This window comes from Myxocyprinus asiaticus, chromosome 29 (assembly GCF_019703515.2).
Source record: "Myxocyprinus asiaticus isolate MX2 ecotype Aquarium Trade chromosome 29, UBuf_Myxa_2, whole genome shotgun sequence".
Lineage (NCBI taxonomy): Eukaryota > Metazoa > Chordata > Actinopteri > Cypriniformes > Catostomidae > Myxocyprinus > Myxocyprinus asiaticus.
The window spans coordinates 28,957,262-28,979,356 of NC_059372.1; the positions used below are offsets into that span (position 1 = coordinate 28,957,262).

The 22,095-nt window shown below is 39.7% G+C and overlaps 1 protein-coding gene across 2 annotated transcripts in view; it reads right to left on the reverse strand.

Annotated features, from left to right (window-relative positions):
* LOC127420373 (nucleolar protein 4-like) overlaps window positions 1-21,441 on the reverse strand; it is a 142,027-nt gene extending 120,586 nt beyond the window's left edge. For both annotated transcript variants that reach the window (XM_051662614.1, XM_051662613.1), the window contains exon 1: window positions 20,860-21,441. In XM_051662614.1, coding sequence (XP_051518574.1) covers window positions 20,860-21,195 — 336 coding nt within the window. In that variant the 5' untranslated portion in view covers window positions 21,196-21,441. The remainder of the gene's footprint in view (window positions 1-20,859) is intronic.
* Between the last annotated feature and the right edge of the window lie 654 nt (window positions 21,442-22,095).

Here is a 22,095-nt window from a genome sequence, read left to right on the forward strand (position 1 = left end):
ATCCACACATTTTTATGCGCATTTTGGAATATCTCATAAAAACTGCTGGATGGAAACACCAAGATACAAATGAAATCTCCAAAATGCTGATAAAAAACTTCTCCCTTGAGGTTGATAAATGTTTTATTCGATAAGAAGAAATGCACATAAACTATGATGGAAACACATTTACTGAATAAACTCCTTTTGAATGTATTAGGATACAAGATGCACATAATAAAAGAGCAAAGTCTTTTTAGCAAGTAAGTCCACTGGTGGCCATCTTTGGAATGCTATTTGGCAGCTATTTTTCTTTGTAAACAAGCAGTATAAGAGAGCAGACGATCTACTTAAATGGGGAATGACTGAAATCTACAAAACGGTTAGTCAAGATAACAATCAAAGAACATGTTTCAAATCAGCAGTATAATCTGACAACACTGGTATCATAAATCATTCTTCTTTAACTCTGATTATGCTATTTGACAAATGATGATTTTGCCTAGGGCCCCACAAACCCATGGGCCGTCCCTGTATGAAGGATATAAATTATGATCTATTGTTTTTTTAATTCCCAGTGTGATAACACAAAAACCAATGTGCCAAAAAAAAAAAAAAAAAAAAAAAAAAATCACGTGCCAACCAACTCCACTCACACTCTTTTGATAAATGATGTTAGCCAGCTAGCTTATCACAGTCTTACAAATCTTATATCAAAATATAGCTGATACCTAAGTCTTTCTAGCAAGTCAGTCCACTGGCAGCCATCTTTGAAACACTCTCAGGAAGCTATTTCTAGTCATGAATGTGCAGCTCTTACAGTATCTACAGTACTTGAATGGGGAACACCGAAATCTCAAGAATGGTTGGTCAAGGGGCCTGGGTAGTTCAGTGAATAAAGACGCTGACTACCACCCCTGGAGTTCCCAAGTTCAAATCCAGGGCATGCTTAGTGACCTCAGCCAGGTCTCCAAAGCAACCAAATTGGCCCAGTTGCTAGGGAGGGTAGAGTCACATGGGGTAACTTTTTGTGGTCGCTATAATGTGGTTCGCTCTCGGTGGGGGGCATGGTGAGTTGTGTGTGGATGCTGTGGTGGATGGCGTGAAGCCTCCACACGCGCTATGTCTCCGCGGTAATGCGCTCAACAAGCCACGTGATAAGATGCGTAGGTTGACGGTCTCGGACACGGAGGCAACTGAGATTCATCCTCCGCCACCCAGATTGAGGCGAGTCACTACGCCACCACGAGGACTTAGAGCGCATTGGGAATTGGGCATTCCAAATTGGGGAGAAAAAGGGCAGAAAATCAAGAAAAAAAAAGAAACGAAATGGTTGGTCAAGATTACGATAAAAGAACATATTTCAAATATGCAAAAAACCCCGCAATTTTCCCAGCTTGTATAGCTAATGCGCATGTATGTATCTAAAAGGTGATTGGCTCTTTTACCTGTAAGGCGGGACTTAGTTCTTTACAGTGTTTTGTCTGATTGCTCTAAACTGCAAGTATTTTATTAATAAAAGAGTCACAGTGGCTTCAATTTCTACAGAAGTGATGATGGAAGCGTGGCTTTATTCGCACGTTGTTTTTGCGATATTATGGTTTTTTGCATGAATTAAATTTGTAACTTGGATGGAAACATAGCTACAGACACAAACATTTATAGTGCTGAAATACAGTTGCACCCTGAGCAGCAGACAGGGGGCCTGAGCAGATCTGTCTGTCCTAATTCTCAACAATGGGTTTGTACCCTCTTCAGGACAAGTGCTGTCTGTTTGGCACACTTCCAAATCAAAGGGAATGTGTAGCATAGGGGCTGCATTCTGAGGGCGTGTGCGTGAAGAGAGGGGTTTATCTATAGCGGAGAGATGGGCAGGATCGAGTGGGAGTAGAAATAGGTTGACTGGGTTAGCGCTAATTGTGACAGACAGTCACATTTTATGGGCTAATCTTGGCAAATGACTGCGTAGGTAAACAAACTGATGGCTAAATGATGGAGCCTGTGTGTCCACACTGACTTACTAATGACAGAGCCTCGGGGAGGGAACACACACAGACACATGTTAGCTCTGTTCCTAAACCTAGTGCGCTGCCTATCTAGACAGCATTTTAAGGAATCACAAACACGCTTCTGACACAAAGGCTATTTGCAAACCAATAAGTTTTTGTTTGAAATCGCAATGATTTCGCCAGTTTACGCCTCTTATCCTCATACGCCTTTTCCTCCACCGAAAACATTTTCGAAACATTCTCCACTACCGCATACCCGAAAGCTATGAAGTTAAGAAACTGAAAAAATAAGAGTTTAAGCAAAAACGGATAAGTGTGGATGTAGCCAAAGGCTCTTTCAAAAGGTTGGTAGCATAATTATGTTGCCTTCTTAGGCCACATCCACACTAGGGCTTATGTTGATAGAATCAAATATCTATATATCACAATACTTTTTCTCATGACATTGTATTGATACTTTAGCTCCATGTATCAATATTTATATTCAGCTATTTGTGTATTCATATCTTGTAAACACACAACAAAGTTGGCACACTGTTACTTCCAAATCAAGAGACAAAAACGTGATGTTTCGAGCTACATGCTCTTCATTAGACATCAGTATATTACTGTAATATACACAAATGAATTAGAATTGAAATTGTAATTTATTCGTAATCGAATCAATTTATGATATTGTGATGTATCGCAATATATCAAATCGTGACATATGTATTGCAATATGTATCGTATCGTGAGGTGACAGGTGATACCCAGCCTAATCCACACTATTACGTTTATACATGAAATATACATTTTCCAGAAGTACTATGCAGTACTAGAGAGCCGGCATGTTTGTTAAATGGAACAGTCACATCACTGACGTCATGTTTCGAGTTCGTGCTCAGTCACGGTTAGTGATCACACTAGATACGTACCATGCCTGAGCCAACTGAACCGTGCCCGTGCCCACTTCTTCAAGCGGGCCAAGGCATGGTTCAGCATACAGTGCCCAGGCACAGTACAGAGTGATCACACTAGTCAAACGAACTGGACTTTGGGGGTCAAACGTGCTCAGGCATGGTACAGATTGCCTAGTGCGAGTACACCTAAGATACCTCATTATTGCCACATTCTAAGGTAAAGTCACATGTAGTATCACATGGAGTTGAGAGAAATGTTGATTAGAAATATACTTATATATTCTCATTCAATACTAAAATTTTTGTTTCAATCTAAATACTTTTTTTTAACAAATATCTTCTTTAACAAATGTGTAACACATTGTCAGCTTAGTTACATGCTAACATTAAACTCTATTGGAATCAATTGCAAATTAAGTCTTATGTGCACTTCATGTGAGGAGTGCTATTTGTGTGGCATACATTTGCTGCCTATGAAAATATTGTGGCAAATAAGTCACTGATGAGGTTCCATCTCAGTTAGGATGCAGTATTAGATTACAGACCGAATGTGTCGTTGCACAAGTCGCAGGGCTACGAATAGAAAAGAATGCAGGTGTTTCGAGTCGCATTTTTACAAATGTTTTTTGACCTGATACAGCGTCTAAAACAGTGTTTCCTAAAATAATTTCTGCCACGGCACACTTTTTACGACTAAAAAATTCTACAGCACACCACTATCCCACATAGGCTAATCCTCATCAATATTTTTCCTTTTCAAGAACTTGTCCATGTTTTCTGTCCATCTTAGTAGCGTGTTTACTTGTAATGTTTGAAATTCGGTTATGCAAAAAAAAAAAAAAATTTTTTAAAAATCACATAGCTAGGCTACACTGTGTAAGGACACAGGTGGCAAGAGCGCTAAATGGGTAATGAAAAAACAATACATTTGCTTTTTTTTCTAATTTGTAGATTTGTTCTTGCAATGCCACAAAAAAATAAAACGGATGCAAACTCGTGAGGGGTGAAAAAGGTAAGACAATCACTGGTCCACGAACATTTTTTCTGGGGATATTTTTTTTTAAGAATAAGCTAAAAGCACCAATTCCAGTGAATCAAGTTTATTCAAGTTTACAACTGTGCAGAATTAGCTGCAAAATAAAGAGCTTGCTTCTGTTTCACAAATTTGTTAAATTTTATTAACTGATTAGCTCAGTGACCCCTTCTGGAAATGTCACTAAGTGGCGACAAATGATATTCTGTAGTGAGTCAGTGAATAAGTTTGAGTCGTTCATGACCGAAATCTACCAAGAGACTTTATAGTGTTTAAGCATTAAAAGAACAAAGCAGATTTATAGTCTTCCTTCAGTCTGAGCATTATATTTCATCCAAAAAGACAACAGTAATAGTCTAATAATAGTGAGTTTCAATAACATCCTTACCTTCTCCTTTATTAAAACTTGCATGGCTACAAATCTACTGACTTCAGTATAAGAATTATAAACACAAAGCAGATCTACGGTATCATTTTCCTACAGTAGCCTATTTAAACTTTATCAGAAAAGACCACAATAATAGACAAATAATAATAATTTTGAGTTTCAATAATGTTCTTTCGTCATTGTAAAGCGCATTTCACATGAGTTGAGTCGAGGCGTCAATGCTCCGTTCAACGCCAGCGTCATGCGCCGCATTGCCCTCCAAGAGTGACAAGAGTTGCAGAAAGCGTCACAGAGGGGCGATTTTACGAGTTTGCCACGTAAAAAAGCGGGAGGTGTGCACAATAAACATTGAAAACATGTATTTGAAAGAGAGAAAAAAAGCTTGCAGTTGCTTTGATAGCAGAACTCATTTATGTTTAGGTCTAAGCATTTTCTTGGTGAATTTAAATTAGTTCAATAACTGGGGTCTCTGATATTCGTAAATGATAAGGTAATATTTAATTAAAATAAATTATGAGACATTCAATGTCTCTTCACAAATTTGGACAGCTTTTAAATATTTCTTGTTGCTTAGTACTCTCAAAGACATTATTGGTGAAGCAAAAACGTGTGTGTGAAAAACACTTTGGTGTAAAGTGGCGTCACTTCATTGACTTCAATGTATTCTGCAGCGCTGATGCGAGTCATGTGAAAGACCCTTAATGCGTATAAATATCAGTCACTTTTGCACATTAATCATTGCTCTTCACAATCACAAAAGTGACCGATTATGGTTTCAAAACGGCGAATTTCTCTGAAAGGTGAGGAGTTTGGATCCATGAAATAATTTTTTTCATGGATTTATTTATTTTGTGGAATTTGATAATTTTCCATGGCACACCTGACAATCTGTGCCGTGGCACAGTGGTTGGGAAACACTGGTCTAAAAAAAGGTGCCACCCCTGTGTGAGACACTGAAATAAAAGCAAAAACTGGAACAATGGTCAAAGATGTCTATCTAATGCATGTTTACATAGTAAAAAGGGAAAAGCAGCACGGATGGACACAAAAATGCATTCGGTGCGAACAGTTCCTTATAATGCAGCTGCCTATGTAGACAGAAGACAGCCAAGCAGCTCACTACATCTCCCCTTTCTCAGTCCCATGAGGCTCTTTACCCACCTTAAACTTTCTTTCCCTTCTCTTCCTGCTCTCTCCATCCCTCAAACTTTGTCTTTCCCTGTCCATCTGTCGTCTTTTCTCTGCACATGATTAGTTTGCTCAATAGAGTGCTGTGCATTCTATTGGTGAAGTACTCCGATTTCCCAAGTGCACTGAAATTGTATGTTTTGGTCGTATTAGCTCTCGGGGTATAAGCGGTGTGTGTGTGCTGGGAAAAGCACAGTTAATCACTTCAGTTTGATGTGAAGAGGAGAATTAGGACTGGACACACACTTGGGGTTACACTGCTCTATTAGGATTTATTGAGACCTCCAACATACATACCTTAGTGAATGCATATACCTGTATGCAGAGTGTATGGTAATGCAAAGGTCAGTGTTGAGATAAGGTGCACTGTAACTCCAAGCCATGAGCCAATTAAAACATTGTTAATTTATCCTGCTCTAGAGCACAGAGACTCTTCGCCATGGCAACCGCAGGAATGCAGGGAGACCAGAATACAGCCACTCACCCCAGAGGCTGTCCTACAGTCACCATGGTGTGTGCAGACGCAGTGAGATGCTGACAGTGTAAATGAAGATGGGTGAATGTATACTGTTAGCACTGGGTTTGTATTCTTTTTTTTTTTTTTTTCTTCTCCCCAATTTGGAATGCCCAATTCCCATGGTGGCATAGTGACTCACCTCAATCCGGGTGGTGGAGGACGAATCTCAGTTGCCTCTGCATCTAAGACTGTCAATCCGCACATCTTATCCAGTGGCTTGTTGAGTGCATTACCGCAGAGACATAGCACATGTAGAGGCTTCATGCTATTCTCCGCGGCATCCACGCACGACTCACCACATGCCCCACTGAGAGCAAGAACCACATTCTAGCGACCACGAGGAGGTTAAACCAACGTGACTATACCCACCCTAGAAACTGGGCCAATTGGTTGCTTAGGAAGCCTGACTGAAGTCACTCAGCATGCCCTGGATTCGAACTTGCGACTCAAGGTGTGGTAGTCAGCATCTTTATTGCTGAGCAACCCAGGCCCCGGGTTTGTATTTTTACCTGTGAAGCAGGCGTGCATAAGACACAAAAAGATTAACCAGCCAATATTTGGGCCTTTTGTCATTATCGATATTGGAAGATAACCATGCATGCTTGGCTGATTCCATGATCAGTTCCAATATCTTCATAATGCTGATTATTAAAGGCAAAGTTCAATAAAAAATTAAAATTCAGTCATAATTCTTTCCAAACCCACACGACTTTCTTTCTTATGCAGAACACAAAGGATGTTTTAATGATAATCCCCTGCATCTTTGCAATACAACGGCAGTGGATAGTGCCTCACTTTAACAGAGCTCCAGACTAAAAAAAATTACTTAGGAACCATTGGCTCTTAAACTGAAACATTAAGGAGCCAAATGGCTGTTTTTAGTCACCAAATCACAGAATTGCTCGATTTAGATTGCTATTCAGAAACAAAATAGAAAGCCGAAGAAAAGGAAAACTGCTGATGTTAGCCCATTAATCTGAGGTTTATATACAGTATGTATAGTTGAGAAGAGAAGTTTGGATTCCCCTTTTGTCTCATAAGTGTTCACACTGTTTTCATAATTTATACAAATTTAAGAGATAAAATATTTTTTATTTAGTACTGCCCTTCAGAATCAACATTACAGATATTTACATAAAGTAGTATGCATATAGTAGTGTGTTGCCTTCTTGAGCATCAATGAATGTTTGCACCTTGTGTAATAGTTGTGTACAAGTACCTCAATTGTCCTAAGTGTCAAAAGCTGGATCTCATATACTGTATTGATCTCATATACTGTATATATACAGTGCATCCGGAAAGTATTCACAGCGCTTCACTTTTTCCACATTTTGTTATGTTACAGCCTTATTCCAAAATGGATTAAATTCAATATTTCCTCAAAATCCTACAAACAATACCCCATAATGACAACGTGAAAGAAGTTTGTTTGAAATCTTTCCAAATTTATAAAAAAAATAAAATAAATAAATAAATAAAAAAATCACATGTACATAAGTATTCACAGCCTTTGCTCAGTACTTTGTTGAAGCACCTTTGGCACCAATTACAGCCTCAAGCCTTTTTGAGTATGATGCTACAAGCTTGGCACACCTATTTTTGGGCAGTTTCTCCCATTCTTCTTTGCAGGACCTCTCAAGCTCCATCAGGTTGGATGGGGAGCGTCAGTGCACAGCCATTTTCAGATCTCTCCAGAGATGTTCAATCGGGTTCAAGTCTGGGCTCTGGCTGGGCCACTCAAGGACATTCACAGAGTTGTCCCGGAGCCACTCCTTTGTTTTCTTGGCTGTGTGCTTAGGGTCGTTGTCCTGTGGGAAGATGAACCTTTGCCCCAGTCTGAGGTCCAGAGCGCTCTGGAGCAGGTTTTCATCAAGGATGTCTCTGTACATTGCTGCATTCATCTTTCCCTCTATCCTGACTAGTCTCCCAGTTCCTGCCACTGAAAAACATCCCCACAGCATGATGCTGCCACCACCATTCACTGTAGGGATGGTATTGGCCAGGTGATGAGCGGTGCCTGGTTTCCTCCAGACATGATGCTTGCCGTTCAAGCCAAAGTGTTCAATCTTTGTTTCTCATGGTCTGAGAGTCCTTCAGGTGCCTTTTGGCAAACTCCAGGCAGGCTGTCATGTGCCTTTTTACTGAGGAGTGGCTTCCGTCTGGCCACTCTACCATACAGGCCTGATTGGTGGAGTGCTGCAGAGATGGTTGTTCTTCTGGAAGGTTCTCCTCTCTCCACAGAGAAACGCTGGAGCTCTGTCAGAGTGACCATCGGGTTCTTGGTCACCTCCCTGACTAAGACCCTTCTCCCCCGATCGTTCAGTTTGGCCAGGCAGCCAGCTCTAGGAAGAGTCCTGGTGGTTCCAAACTTCTTCCATTTATGGATGATGGAGGCCACTGTGCTCATTGGGACCTTCAATGCTGCAGAAATTTTTCTGTACCCTTCCCCAGATCTGTGCCTCGATACAATCCTGTCTCGGAGGTCTACAGACAATTCCTTGGACTTCATGGCTTGGTTTGTGCTCTGACATGCACTGTTAACTGTGGGACCTTATATAGACAGGTGTGTGCCTTTCCAAATCATGTCCAATCAACTGAATTTACCACAGGTGGACTCCAATCAAGTTGTAGAAACATCTCAAGGATGATCAGTGGAAACAGGATGCACCTGAGCTCAATTTTGAGTGTCATGGCAAAGGCTGTGAATACTTATGTACATGTGATTTTTTTCGTTTTTTATTTTTAATAAATTTGCAAAGATTTCAAACAAACTTCTTTCATGTTGTCATTATGGGGTATTGTTTGTAGAATTTTGAGGAAAATATTGAATTTAATCCATTTTGGAATAAGGCTGTAATATAACAAAATGTGGAAAAAGTGAAGTGCTGTGAATACTTTCCGGATGCACTGTAAATAAATAAGCAAATAAATATATTTATTTTAAATATTCGTCCACGGAACTGCCGCTCACTGGATGTTTTTGGCACCATTTGGAGTAAATTCTAGAGACTGTTGTGTGTGAAAAATCCCAGGAGATCAGCAGTTACAGAAATACTCAAACCAGCCCATATGGCTCCAACAATCATCCATGCGATTATCTAATCAGTCAATCGTGTGGCAGCAGTGCATAAAATCATGCAGATATGGGTCAGGAGCTTCAGTTAATTTTCACATCAACCATCAGAATGGGGAAAAAATGTGATCTCAGTGATCTGGACCATGGCATGATTGTTGGTGCCAGACGGGCTGGTTTGAGTATTTCTGTAACTGCTGATCTCCTGGGATTTTCATGCAAAACAGTCTCTAGAATTTACTCTGAATGGTGCCAAAAACAAAAACATACAGTGAGGGGCAGTTCTGTGGGCAGAAATGCCTTGTTGATGAGAGAGGTCAACAGAGAATGGCCAGACTCGTTCAAACTGACAAAGTCTACGGTAACTCAGATAACCACTCTGTACAATTGTGGTGAGAAGAATTCTGAGATGCGGGTTGGCGCTGATTTGGTGGCACTAAGGGGACCTACGCAATATTAGGCAGGTGGTTTTAATGTTTTGGCTGATCGGTATATAAAGTATATACTGTATGTGTGTGTATATATATATATATATATATATATATATTTATGGGTGGAGCTCAGACTCGCGCTGTTTCGGGCATGCGATTTGTGAAACAGTTGTCACACTTTGCTTGTAAGCATCAAGGAATAAATTCTGACTGGATAAACTTTTCGTTTTTCTCTATTTGTTTGTAGATTAATTAAGAGTGGAAAGCGATTAAAAATACATAGGCAAAAAGGTGACTGAGAATGAAAGGATGAAAAATATTTAGTTATTTGTCATGTTAGGCCAGCAGAGAAGGCTTTGCTGGCGCTGAGAATTCACCACTGTTCAATAACTCATAATATAATATCTGACGAAACCGCATATGAACGCACACAACCCAACTGTCGCCAGTGGCAAATAGATTTTAAATTATTGTCACAATTAATTATTTTTGGTCGCGTATGTGACCATTTTAGTTGCAGTCTAGAGCCTTGTTACAGGACACAAAAGTACCAAAAAATGTGGTCTACGCGACTTCTGCATCATATTCCAAGTCTTCTGAAGGCATTCGAAAGGTTTTGATCAGAAACAACCCTGAATTGCTCACATATTTAAGTTTATAGCTAAAAACAACTCAAGTTCGCTTGTGAACATGCATGCCACTGTAAACAAGCTTCTCTCATAGTGCTTATGAACACATAGCACAGCTTTTGCTTAATGCAATTTTTGCAGACATGAGGCTGAGAAAATTGTGACAAAATGTTCACTATTCAACACTTAACTATTCCTGCCCTAACCTAATGCCATTTATTGAGCCAATGTTACTATGTCAGGCTGGTCAGTTCGCTCAAAGAAACAGAGTAATGTTTCATAGAATTCACAGTGTTTACACTTTTCAGGAGAATCAAGTTAGGAATGCCATTATATGTACCACCCTGTTCTGTAAATATCTGCATTGGCACAGACCATTGAATAAGACACTGAAGACCAGACACTGGAAGCAGGGCTTCAGTATTGTGTCTCATAACATTAATCTCCTTCTAGTTAACAGGAAAATTAGACTTATTTAATTTCTCTGTTCATGGGTGATAAATGAAACTAATAATTTTGGCCTGTCATTAGCCCCTTCCAGCTGTGTGTGTTGCTGTCAGACTTCCAGTGTAGTGTAACGACAGTTCCTCATTCCTCTAATTCATAAATAATCACTCTCTCAGTCTTGTATCTGTCGTCACTGCTGCAGAGCTGAATGTATGGGCCACTGACATGGCTGGTCTCCAGGGGAGGCCAAATTATAAACCGTTCTCAAACGAAACACTTGTTTTTGTGTGAAGGCACCTTAATCGCGAACCTTATGAATATGCCATGAATATTCAGTTTGAGTCACTCTATTTGCAGATATTAAAAGTGGCTTCACACCAACTTTATTAAAATCGATTAGTTCCACTAGAACAGAGTGTGACGTAGAGCTCCCCTCTAATCAAATTCTTTCTCTCCACAGTCCATGCACAGTCTTAATGTCAATGTTTACATTTAGTAATTTAGCAGACACTTTTATCCAAAGCAACTTACAAATGAGGAGCATTTATTTGTAATAAGAGCACTTTATTTATTCTACGAACATTAGTCAGGGTGGATGAAATCTATAATTTGACGGGAATGAAAATGAGGCTGTGAGGGATAGATGCAAGTATGTGGCCACATATTCAGCTTTGCGGGGTCCAAATGTAAAGTTTAAGAATCGGCCATTGAAATAACCATCTTGATCGACCACTATTCTGAATATTGGGGGGAATGCGACACCTCCTTGTCTATAGAAGGGTAGTTAAGAGCTTGGATATAGTAGTTAATGGCCTGAAGAGTTGTATAGTATGTTTAATCAGAGTATAAGCATTTTTCATTCATGCCAAATCAAATAAGGCATCTACCCTGAGTAAGGTCTATTGTTTGACATTCTGTTACCTGTAGCAGCTCTTAAAAGTCCTGCAGAGAACAGAACAGTGTTTTTGAGTGTACAAGAGAACACACTGACCACTATCTGCCCTGAAAACCTCTAAATGTCCCCTCACTATAGCAGAGCGCTATTCTCTATTCCTATGTATTACTCTTTTTTTCCTCATCTTCTGCCCTCTGCACTCATCCACTCCCTCTCTTTTCCTCTGCTCCTGTTAGCCTGAACACTCACTACCACAATTACTGCTGGAGCAACATCTACAGATGCTCAACTAGCAGAGGGGGGTCAGGACCACTGCGTCTGTGTGTGGCTGTGAAGCATGTGCAGTGGTAATCTGAGGAAAACAGGAGAGGACAGTGTGAAAAAGATTTTTGATCTGGTTTTCTCATCTCTACGTTACAGAAATAAACTGAGAGCACTTGTTGACCATAGTCCTTAGTAAGGGTAGACACCATATTTAATTTTTTCATGACTGAAAAAAAGGCCATGAGAGATAGATGTACAGTCTCTTCAATGGGTTGTACTGTTTAATATTTGGCGTCTTTCATTCAAATGAAAACTTTTTCATGTCAAAAAAGTCCAGTGGACAAAATATTCCAGAAAAGATGGGTTATGATAATTAGATATGATTTTGGACACATCTGTTATTTAGATGCCCACTGAAAGGACTGCATGTTTTTCCCTCACTCATGGCCTCATTTTCAATCACAAAACATTAAATATGGTGGACTACACCAGACTGTGTACACCAAGCTCTCACTTTGGATGCCCTGCCAGACCATTCTTGACTTGTTCTAAATGATTAACCACTCAGAGCATTGTCCTCATACAACACCAAAACACAAACAGACACTAATCTTACCAGCTGCTCCCCTACACCTGCTTTGTGTGTATGAGAGAGTGTTTTTGAGATATTTGAGCCCTGGGTAACAGCAACTCAGGGGGGAAGGGGGTGTTGTGAGTAGGTAGCTCATCCTTAGTGTCCATAACATGAAAGGGAAAGAGGCACATTAAAAATTAAGTTTTCCTTTATTAGGTTTCATTTCTGATATGAATGGGTCACAAAGGTTGACTAATTAACTAGTCCTCCAACAACTGTCTAGTCAATTAGTTGGGACTTTCTTCTGCAGAACGCAAACGGACATTTTTAGAAAAATATCTCAGCTCTGTAGGTCCATACAATGCAAGTGAATGGTGACCAGATCTTTCAAGCTCCAAAGATTACATAAAGGCAGCATAAAATTAATCCATATGACTCCAGTGGTTAAATCTATGTCTTCAGAAGCAATATTTACATTTATGCATTTGGCAGATGCTTTTATCCAAAGTGACTTATAGTGCCCTGATTACAGGGACAATCCCCCTGGAGCAACCTGGAGTTAAGTGCCTTGCTCAAGGACACAATGGTGGTGGCTGTGGGGATTGAACCAACAACCTTCTGCTTACCAGTTCAGTGCTTTAGTCCACTACACTGCCACTCCCCCAATATAATAGGTGTGGGTGAGAAACAGATCAACATTTAAGTGCTTTTTTACTATACTACATACTATATTCACATTCTGAAAGTAAAAGTGGAGATTAATAGTAAAAACGGATTGAAATATTGATCTGTTTCTCACTCAAAGTGAGTGCATTGCTTCAGAAGACATATATTTAACCACTGGAGTTATATGGGTTACTTTTATGCTGCCTTTTTCTGCTTTTTGGAGATTCAAAGTTCTGGCCACCATTCACTTGCAGTGTATGGATCTACAGAGCTGAGATATTCTTAGAAAAATCCTTGTTTGTGTTCAGCAAAAGAAAGAAAGTCATACACATTTGGGATGGCATGTGAATAAATTAAAAGAAATTGTTTTATTCTTTTTTTGGTTAAACTATCCCTTAAATTGATGTGCAAATAAAACATTATTAATTTTGAACACACTTTTTAACACGTCTTCTGTAAAAGCACCCTAAACCAGGGTTTTTTAAACTTTTCAGTGCCAAGGGCCCCAAAATATGATGCTCCCCTTGAGAGGGACCCCCTACATAATATATACTGTAAAGGCAGCAATATATTTTCAAGTAGGCCTATACAGACCAATTTATACTGTGTGATAAAAATAGTAAGTGATATTATAAAAGACGTTGATTGCAATTTTTTTTCAAATCGCTTTTATAATGTCGTTGTACTAAAGCCATATTAAAATATTTTCTTTGTATAAAGTTGACTGCATCTTTTTTTTTAGCCATTATTAAAGTAATGTTAGATGTAGAAGAAATGTATTGGGCTTTTAAAGGTGACAATGGTGAGGACAAACTATGGCTGTCAATATAATAAAATAATAATTTATAATCTCATGATTTCCAGTCTTTAGATAGCCGAATGAAACAGTAATAATGTCAAATTTTGGTAAGTTATCTTTTTTAAATAGATTTTTTTTTTTTTCTCTCTGAACTTTTCTGCAGACCCCCTAGCACCCCATTGTGGACCCCTGGGGCATCCCGGACCTCAGTTTGAAACAGACTGATGTCCAGTGAAATCAGAAAATGCAGGTTGACTTTTCTTTGGCTAAAATCGGTGTGTGTTTAGCAAAATGTGAAATACTGCCAGGGGTGGACTGGCCATAGGGACAAACTCCAAAACAAGCTCATCACTGATTATGCAAACGTGATTACTTCCTGGTTTCAATATGGGAAGCAAACCCGGGTACCGACGGGTTTTATGTTGCTGACGCAACAGGCTTCTGGTTACGCCACAAGAGAAGGTAAACACACTTGAGCCAATGCAAAAATGTCTAATAGGAGATGGCACTTGTCGGTCAGTCGGCATAATGTGGCCGATACCAGGGTACTGGAACACTGGGAAACAACATGGTGACTTACTGTGTAATCATGTTGTTTAAAACCCCTGCTCTAAGCAAAACACTCTTGATCGGAGTCAGGTTAACCCAAAACCTGCCTAAAAGGAAGGCTTCCTTCAGAACGTTTAGTTGGCTAGATGTTCAGGCAACTGACTAGTCGATTTGAAAATGTAGTTTTGCACATTCCTAGACTGAAGGTGACACAAAACATGTGGACTGCAGATGTACTAGTGGTAAACACATCATGGCTGACAAACTTTTCAGACTTCAGCTGCAAAATCAGCCCCAACTGCAACTGCAGGAGTGAGGCCCTTGATGATATCAGAAATGTTATCAATTTACACATACTGTACAAGCACTTCCATGTTCTCCTCTCTACACTTGCACATGGCTGAACACAAACACACACACAAACCATCCAACACTCTGACTGAGTGTGCTCAGGGAGGGTTTCTCAGTAATTTATCTCAGTGTTTGGGGCTCCTTTGGGCCACTGAGATGAAGTGACTGATAAAACAGGCCGTCCCAGTTGAGATGCTCTCTTAGGCGGAGCTGGGACTAGACTACACACACACACACACACACACACACACACACACAACTTAGGACAGAGAGAAAGAGTTCAGACTAAGGGAAGGTTGGCGTGTTTTTGCACAATGCACAATATCACATTCTGTATACACACATATTCATGTCCCAAACTGATCAACCACTATTATGAATAGTCTATGGTGGTTAATGTCCTGTATTTTTATCCTTCCATGGTATTCTCACTTCTCTGGTCCACCCACCCCACAAAACCCCAATCTGGTAGCTTCAGGACAAAATAAGCATAAGAGAAAAAGCCCTCTTCTGCAACAGTTGCTCCGTGTTTTGGACAGAGAAAGAGAGAGAGAGAGAGAGAGAGAGAGAGAGAGAGAGAGAGATGAGGAAAGAGAGAAACGTTAGGGGCTATTAATAGTGTCCACAGACGCTGGTGTCAACTGCATGTGATGGCTGTATGACTGTTTCCTCCAGCCACATCTTTCTCCTTCTCTCAACATAAATTCTTCTTTCTCTCTTCCCTGATATCCACTCTGCTTTCTCCCAGCCTCTCTCACCATCATGCCTCTCTCTCTGTCTGTGTCGATGTGGAAAAATCCTTTCCATCTTTCAATCTTTTCTATTCTCTCTCCATCCCTAAACATTTTCATCCCGTCATCCTCATGTAACTCTCTCTTTCACTCATCATACAGTATGTAATGAAATAGTTCTAAGGGTCGCTTAAGGTCAGGGGAGTCAGATGAGGAGCCATTAACTCGTGTGGATTATGTCTGCTGTATTCACACTATTTCAAGCTAAGTGTTTTGATGAGTAATACACTATGTGTCTGAGAGAGAATGCAGTATGTCTGTCATAATGACAGACTAATCATTATCTTATTGCGGAACTGCTGATCAATCTAGTCTAACATGAAACTATTACTTCAAGACATACAAATAAGAGGTAAATAAAAGAATGTAGAACTGCATAGGGGTTTGCGAGAATGTAATAGAAATTCCAGTGCTAGATTAAATTGAATAAAAGTGTATCATTATTAAAACAAAATGTATCAAATGAAAACTATCAAAATATAACACTTACATTATACTTTTAAATGTTGCTTTAATTGTTGCAAAATAACAAATGTGAAAATGTAAAAAAATCATTATAGCCAACTGATTGAGTGGTAAGCATTAATTACAATTTTAGGGGGTACTTCAAGTAAATAATTTTGGTCATATGGATTCAGCTGACAAAAGATTGGGAATCCCTGATCTAAATGAAAAGGTAAGATTTTAAGACTTCAAAGCTAAAGGACCGTTCACATCGAGAGTGAATATTTGCTATGAAAAATACTTTAAAGCCGACAGCACATTTCACGTCAGCGCTGAGAAAGTGTGTCAGATGGGATTTTTTTTTTATTAAAGCAAGCGAAATCTGTATTGTCAGAAGGGTTGTATCTTCCATTAAAGCACATATATGATGCAGTGCTTTTTCGTTTCAATATGGGAGTAAATAGGCCTTAAAGGTATAGTCCACCCAAAAATAAACATTTCTGTCATCATTTACTCACCCTCATGTTGTTTCAAACCCATATGTTTTTCTGTCATTCATGGAAAACAAAAGGAGATTTTAAGCAATCTTCTCATTTTGTGTTCTACGGAAGAAAGTCAAACAAGTTTGGAACAATATGAGGGTGAGTAACTGATAACAAAATATAGAGTAGGGGGCTTTCACACTGGCAGTTTAGTCCAAAACAGCATGGTTCGCATGAAAAATTGGTAATATGAAAGCTGTTTGGTGGACCGGCCGTATCTCTTTGCATTGACTGAAAACGCTCTCTCACTTTCATCTGAACCAGTGTCAAAAGCGAAACCACGAAAGAGAGACCCCGTGTGTGCGCTTTAGAGACTGAGAAGGACGCGGCCGTTCAGCGATCTGCAGCCAGGATTGAATGGCACCTAGAGAAATTAATAGTTTTGAGATTTTAAACTTCAGCAAATTAAACTTCAACATTCAGTTTGTTTTATATCTCTATGTATAATGTCTAATAATGCATTGGCAATGTACACTTACGTTTCTCTGGCGAATAAAATTGGGTGAGTGTCATCCCATTATTAGCGTTGGGGGGTGGGGGGGAGGGCTTTACATGGCACCCCTATGCATTGCATACTATACAATATGTGATTCTTGCACCTCTGTAAAAATTTGTCTAATTAACTCCGTCTTTTAATTATTTATTTTAATGATGACTATAGGGTTGTTCCGATACCAACATTTTGGCTTCGGTATGATACCAGCCCTGGTACCTCGGTATTGATACTATAATCAACAAATAAAAAGCCTTTTATATGAAATTACACAGAAAATGACGATTAAAAGAACTGCATAAAGTCTTACAGATTCAAATGATGCGTTTTCTGTTTTAATTAAATGTTATGATCAAATGGTGTTTAGTCAAATTGATACATACAGTTTTATTTAAAAAAATATATGTGGCACAAGACTGCTTGCGTTTGTGATATTGCTTACAGATAATAATAATAATAATAATAATAATAATAATAATAATACAAACATTTACTATTACATAATTGTTATTATGAGTATTATGGTTACTTTTTGAATATTACATTTTTATACAGTAGTTATATTTTTCTGTCTTCAATTTCATGCATCCATTTGAATAGAGCTTTTATGTTAGTGGGACTTTTATTTTGACAGACCTTTGAGTTCTTCCTGCTGGGATAATCCCGTCGCCACTCTAGAGCTGAAATCTCCACGCTGCACCAGAGTAGTTCATTTAAGTGTTAACAGCTGTTTATTCTCTAAACACACAGCATGAAAATTAAGCACCAGTAGGGTGTCGCGTTTGCGTGAGTGTGCACGCATGCGTGCGCCTGTGTGTGTGTGGGAATCATATGACAGAGCAGAGCGGCACCTCTTGTTCATTCTGTAGCATGCAGTGCATGTGACTGCAAGGGCGTAGATTTGGCTTGAACATTGGGGGGGTTGCAGCATGAAGCATTTACATGTTTCCATTGATCATGGTATAAATAATGGGAGGGTTGTACTTGCTTGTTTTGATTATTGGGGGGTGGGAGTGGGGGTGTCCCCCCCCCCCGGAATCTACGACCCTGTGTGACTGTATATTATTTAATTAAATTACATCCATCTGCTGTTTAAAGATCACACTTGGCCATTTTTATTTTATTTTCAAATTGTCATTGATTTAATCTCTTTCGCAATTAATCACAGAAAAATATGCGATTAATTAGTTACAAATTTTAATCGATTCACAGCCCTATTTTTAATATGTTCTATAATCATTTCTTGACCAACTGCTTTGGACATTTCGGTCTTTCCCCATTCAAGTAGATAGGAGCTACACTTTTATGCCACTTGTTTACATAGAAAAATAGCTGCCCAGGCTGCATGAGAGCATTCCAAAGATGGCCGCCGAGTGGACTATTTTAATTGAAAGGAACTTTGATATAACTTAGTGGAGTTCAAGCCATGTCACTTTGTGTGATAGCCTACAATTAAATTTTAACCAGTATATTTGTTCAGGTGGAAAGACTCATCACACAATAAATACGTCTTTAAAGTGTGAGAATCACCTTACAGAAACTTCTGAAAATAGTATTTTTTTCAGAGGTTCTCAGCATGCATACAGGAACAGTTAGTATCCCTATGTAAAGAAATGGAATGAAATGCAATATTACATTTTTAATATGCTGCTCAAAAGATCTAATCAATCAAATAAACAATCTAATAGACAATCTTATAATATCTTAATATATAGGCCTAATATATAAATCTGAATCCATTAAATATATTTACACTCACTGAGCACTTTATAAGGAAGACCTGTACACCTACTTATTCATGTGATTATCTAATCAGCCAATCATGTGGCAGCAGTGCAATGCATAAAATCATGCAGATACGGGTCAGGAGCTTCAGTTAATGTTCACATCAACCATCAGAATGGGGAAAAAATGTGATCTCAATTATTTGGACCGTGGCATGATTGTTGGTGCCAGACGGGCTGGTTTGAGTATTTCTGTAACTGCTGATCTACTGGGATTTTCACGCACAACAGTCTCTAGAGTGTATAGAGAATGGTGCCAAAAATAAAAAACGTCCAGTGAGCGGCAGTTCTGCAGATGGAAACGCCTTGTTATTGAGAGAGGTCAACGGAGAATGGCCAGACTGGCTCTAACTGACAGAAAGGCTACGGTAACTCAGATAACCCCTCTGTACAATTGTAGGGAGCAGCATCTCAGAAACTGACTCGCCTTCTTGAGACCGAAACAACTAGTTTGCTCAAAATAAACTCAAACTTACCTGGGTTACCACTGAAACGGCAACAACAACAACAACATCTGAGCCTTCAAGTGATCTTTGACACAAGTTTCGTTTTTGTGAAAATCTGCATTTTAAGAGATTTTCCATTTCTCACATTCAATGTAAAGTCTGCAGGCAATGCCCATATTATGTTGAAAGAGAGTATCTCATTCACTGGTGGTTCTTCAAAGTGAGCGCACTGACCCCTAGCAGATTTTGTTCAAAGCTGAGCTCACCAACAGGTCAGTACTCATAATCAGTATGTTAAGACATATGCACGCTGCATCACAGTCAAAAATAGCCCTGTACTGCTAATTGAATGGTGAGGGAATCACTTTCTCTCACTCAGTTTCTCCTATTACTGTCAATTAGCCTCCCTGTGTGATTTAAATAGGGGGTGTCACATAAAGAAAGCAGAACACACACATACTCAGAGAGAGAGAGAGAGAGAGAGAAATGGTATTTGAATAGGACAAATCTGGGGCAGCCACTTCATTATCAGGGTACACAGAGGGTACATCCATCGTAACTTTTCCATCATACCCATTTCCTTTCCTTTATCAGTGAAGTGGCTATGAGCTGAATCTCCATCTGGGTTCCTCATTATTTCATTTGTTCTGTCGAGAGCTGAGCTGACCCGCTCACCTTGTCTATGCTTCACTCTGTCTCTCTTGATTGCTTTCAGTCTCTCGTACAAACACGCATTTCTAGCTTGTCTTTTCACCAATAATACCACACACCACCATATTGTCTCACTACATTACACAGGTGAACCAAATCGGCAGGTGTGTTTGGGTTTAGTCAGTTATTATAATAAAGTCAACGGTTTGAAAGCTGAACGTTTTGGTTTAGACAAAGACATTCTGAAGCTCAAACATCTGAGACGGACAGTACAAATAAATGTAACAAGAGTTTTTCTTATAAAAGAAAATGGTTATTTGCATAAGTGTCATTCTAAATGTGCTAGATGAATAAAAAACTGTTTGGTGCATCATTTTATTATATTAAATTCTAGGTGTGAAGAAATGGGCAATGTCTTGTATGGAACAACACCTCTGTTATCACCCACCCATAAGGTTTCCTCCACGGGATATCACAAACACACTTGTCGTTAAACTATTATGCTCATATTACAATGTCTTGTCTACTCAGATAAATTCGATTCAATCTTGAAATGTGGGATGATTTTTCTAATGTTTTTAAACAAAAACACCTGCATGAATTGAGAACATCTATAGAGGAAGGCTTAAAAAAGACACTGAAAAAAAAATAATTAAAAAAATGATGGTCTGACCAACACCAGACAGACACGGACACATACGACTGGACTCATTTCTTAATTGCGCATTTTAAAATAGCTGATTGGTGATAACAGCGGGAGCTTCCTGACACCCGTGCCTCACATTCGTTCCCGTGGATACCGGGAGGAGTGGCACACGAACAAGTGGTTACTGGAGACCTGAGAGGAAGCACAACTACAGAAATATAACCGGGAGCTAAATTCACCGGCTGTGAGAGCGCGTGAACATGTGCGCCATTGTGCGCGTGGCTTTGCATAGGCAAATATTGCGCGCTAATACGCGTTTGTTTGGCGTGGGAAGCGCAGACGGGGAGAAAAAAAGCTCCCGTACTCACCGTTGTTTTGATGGGGACGTACAGGACCGGTCTGTCAGCTGCTCCATTCTCATTCTGTTCGCCGTCACTGTTCCCCACTTGGAAACCTTTGGATTTCACCCAGAACTTAAATTTGGCGTTGATGTGGTTGCTCTCGATATAGACGCCCTCCGAGTCGTCGCTCTGCAAGAGGGTCTGGAGAATTTTGTTGTATTTTCGCCGGGTGACGGTCTTTGTCTTGCCGGAGTCCCCGTAAGTGCGGAGGCACCACTCCTGAAAATCCCCAAACATCTCGCCCTCGGACACCGCGGGGCTTCTGCTCCTTCTCGTTAAATCCATCCGTTTTTGGGTTGACATATCGTTGTCTCCCTCCTTTGAAACGAAAGTGGCTTCGTTAAAAATGCTATTTTCAGTCAGAAATGCCGATAAAGTTCCTAATTTGCTGCGAACAACAATGTATTATTCAAATGTGCGAGTCGCGTGCCACACAAAACAAAACACACGACTTAACGTCAGTGAATCTGTCTATTCTCGCACCTGTTAACTGAGCCGTTTCTTTCTGTCCCAAAGGATGACAAACAAATGACAGTCCCCCGTTGAGGAACTGAAAGAAGGGGGCCGTCCTAGAAACGGCTTTCGCCCACCTGTATGCTGAAGCCGAAGGTTAATTAAAACAAAACTGTCCTTTTCAGGAAAATTGTAGCTGCGGGAAAAGCCTAAAGCATATATATATATATATATATATATATATATATATATATATATATATATATATATATATATATATATATATATATATAAATAGGCTGTTTAAATAAATATAGTCGCCCAGGGATTGCTAAACGAGAAATCCGTATTTAGTGTTCATTGAAGCTCGCGCAGACGCGCACCGGTCCGGCAGATGAAGCGACGGAGGCTCAGTGAAATGAACTGCTACACCTCCTCAGCTACACCTGAAATCGCTTACCACCTGTTAGAATGAGGTCGACGCTCGGCGCTCCTGTACCGACCCGATGTGGGTCGGGATTGTGCTTGTTCGCTGTAATATGAGATATGAGGCAGACTACCTGACCCATAAGGCGGTAGATAGATAGATTCGAGCGGGCGTCCCTCGCGCGCTGGCACTGGGTGCACATCAGACAGTCCAGATCCAGGAAGTGCACCCGTTCAGATAGCCCAAATGAACACAAAGCAGATGACTGTCCCGCACAAATGAGGGAACTGAATTTTCGACCTGGCTATTAATTTACATTGCAT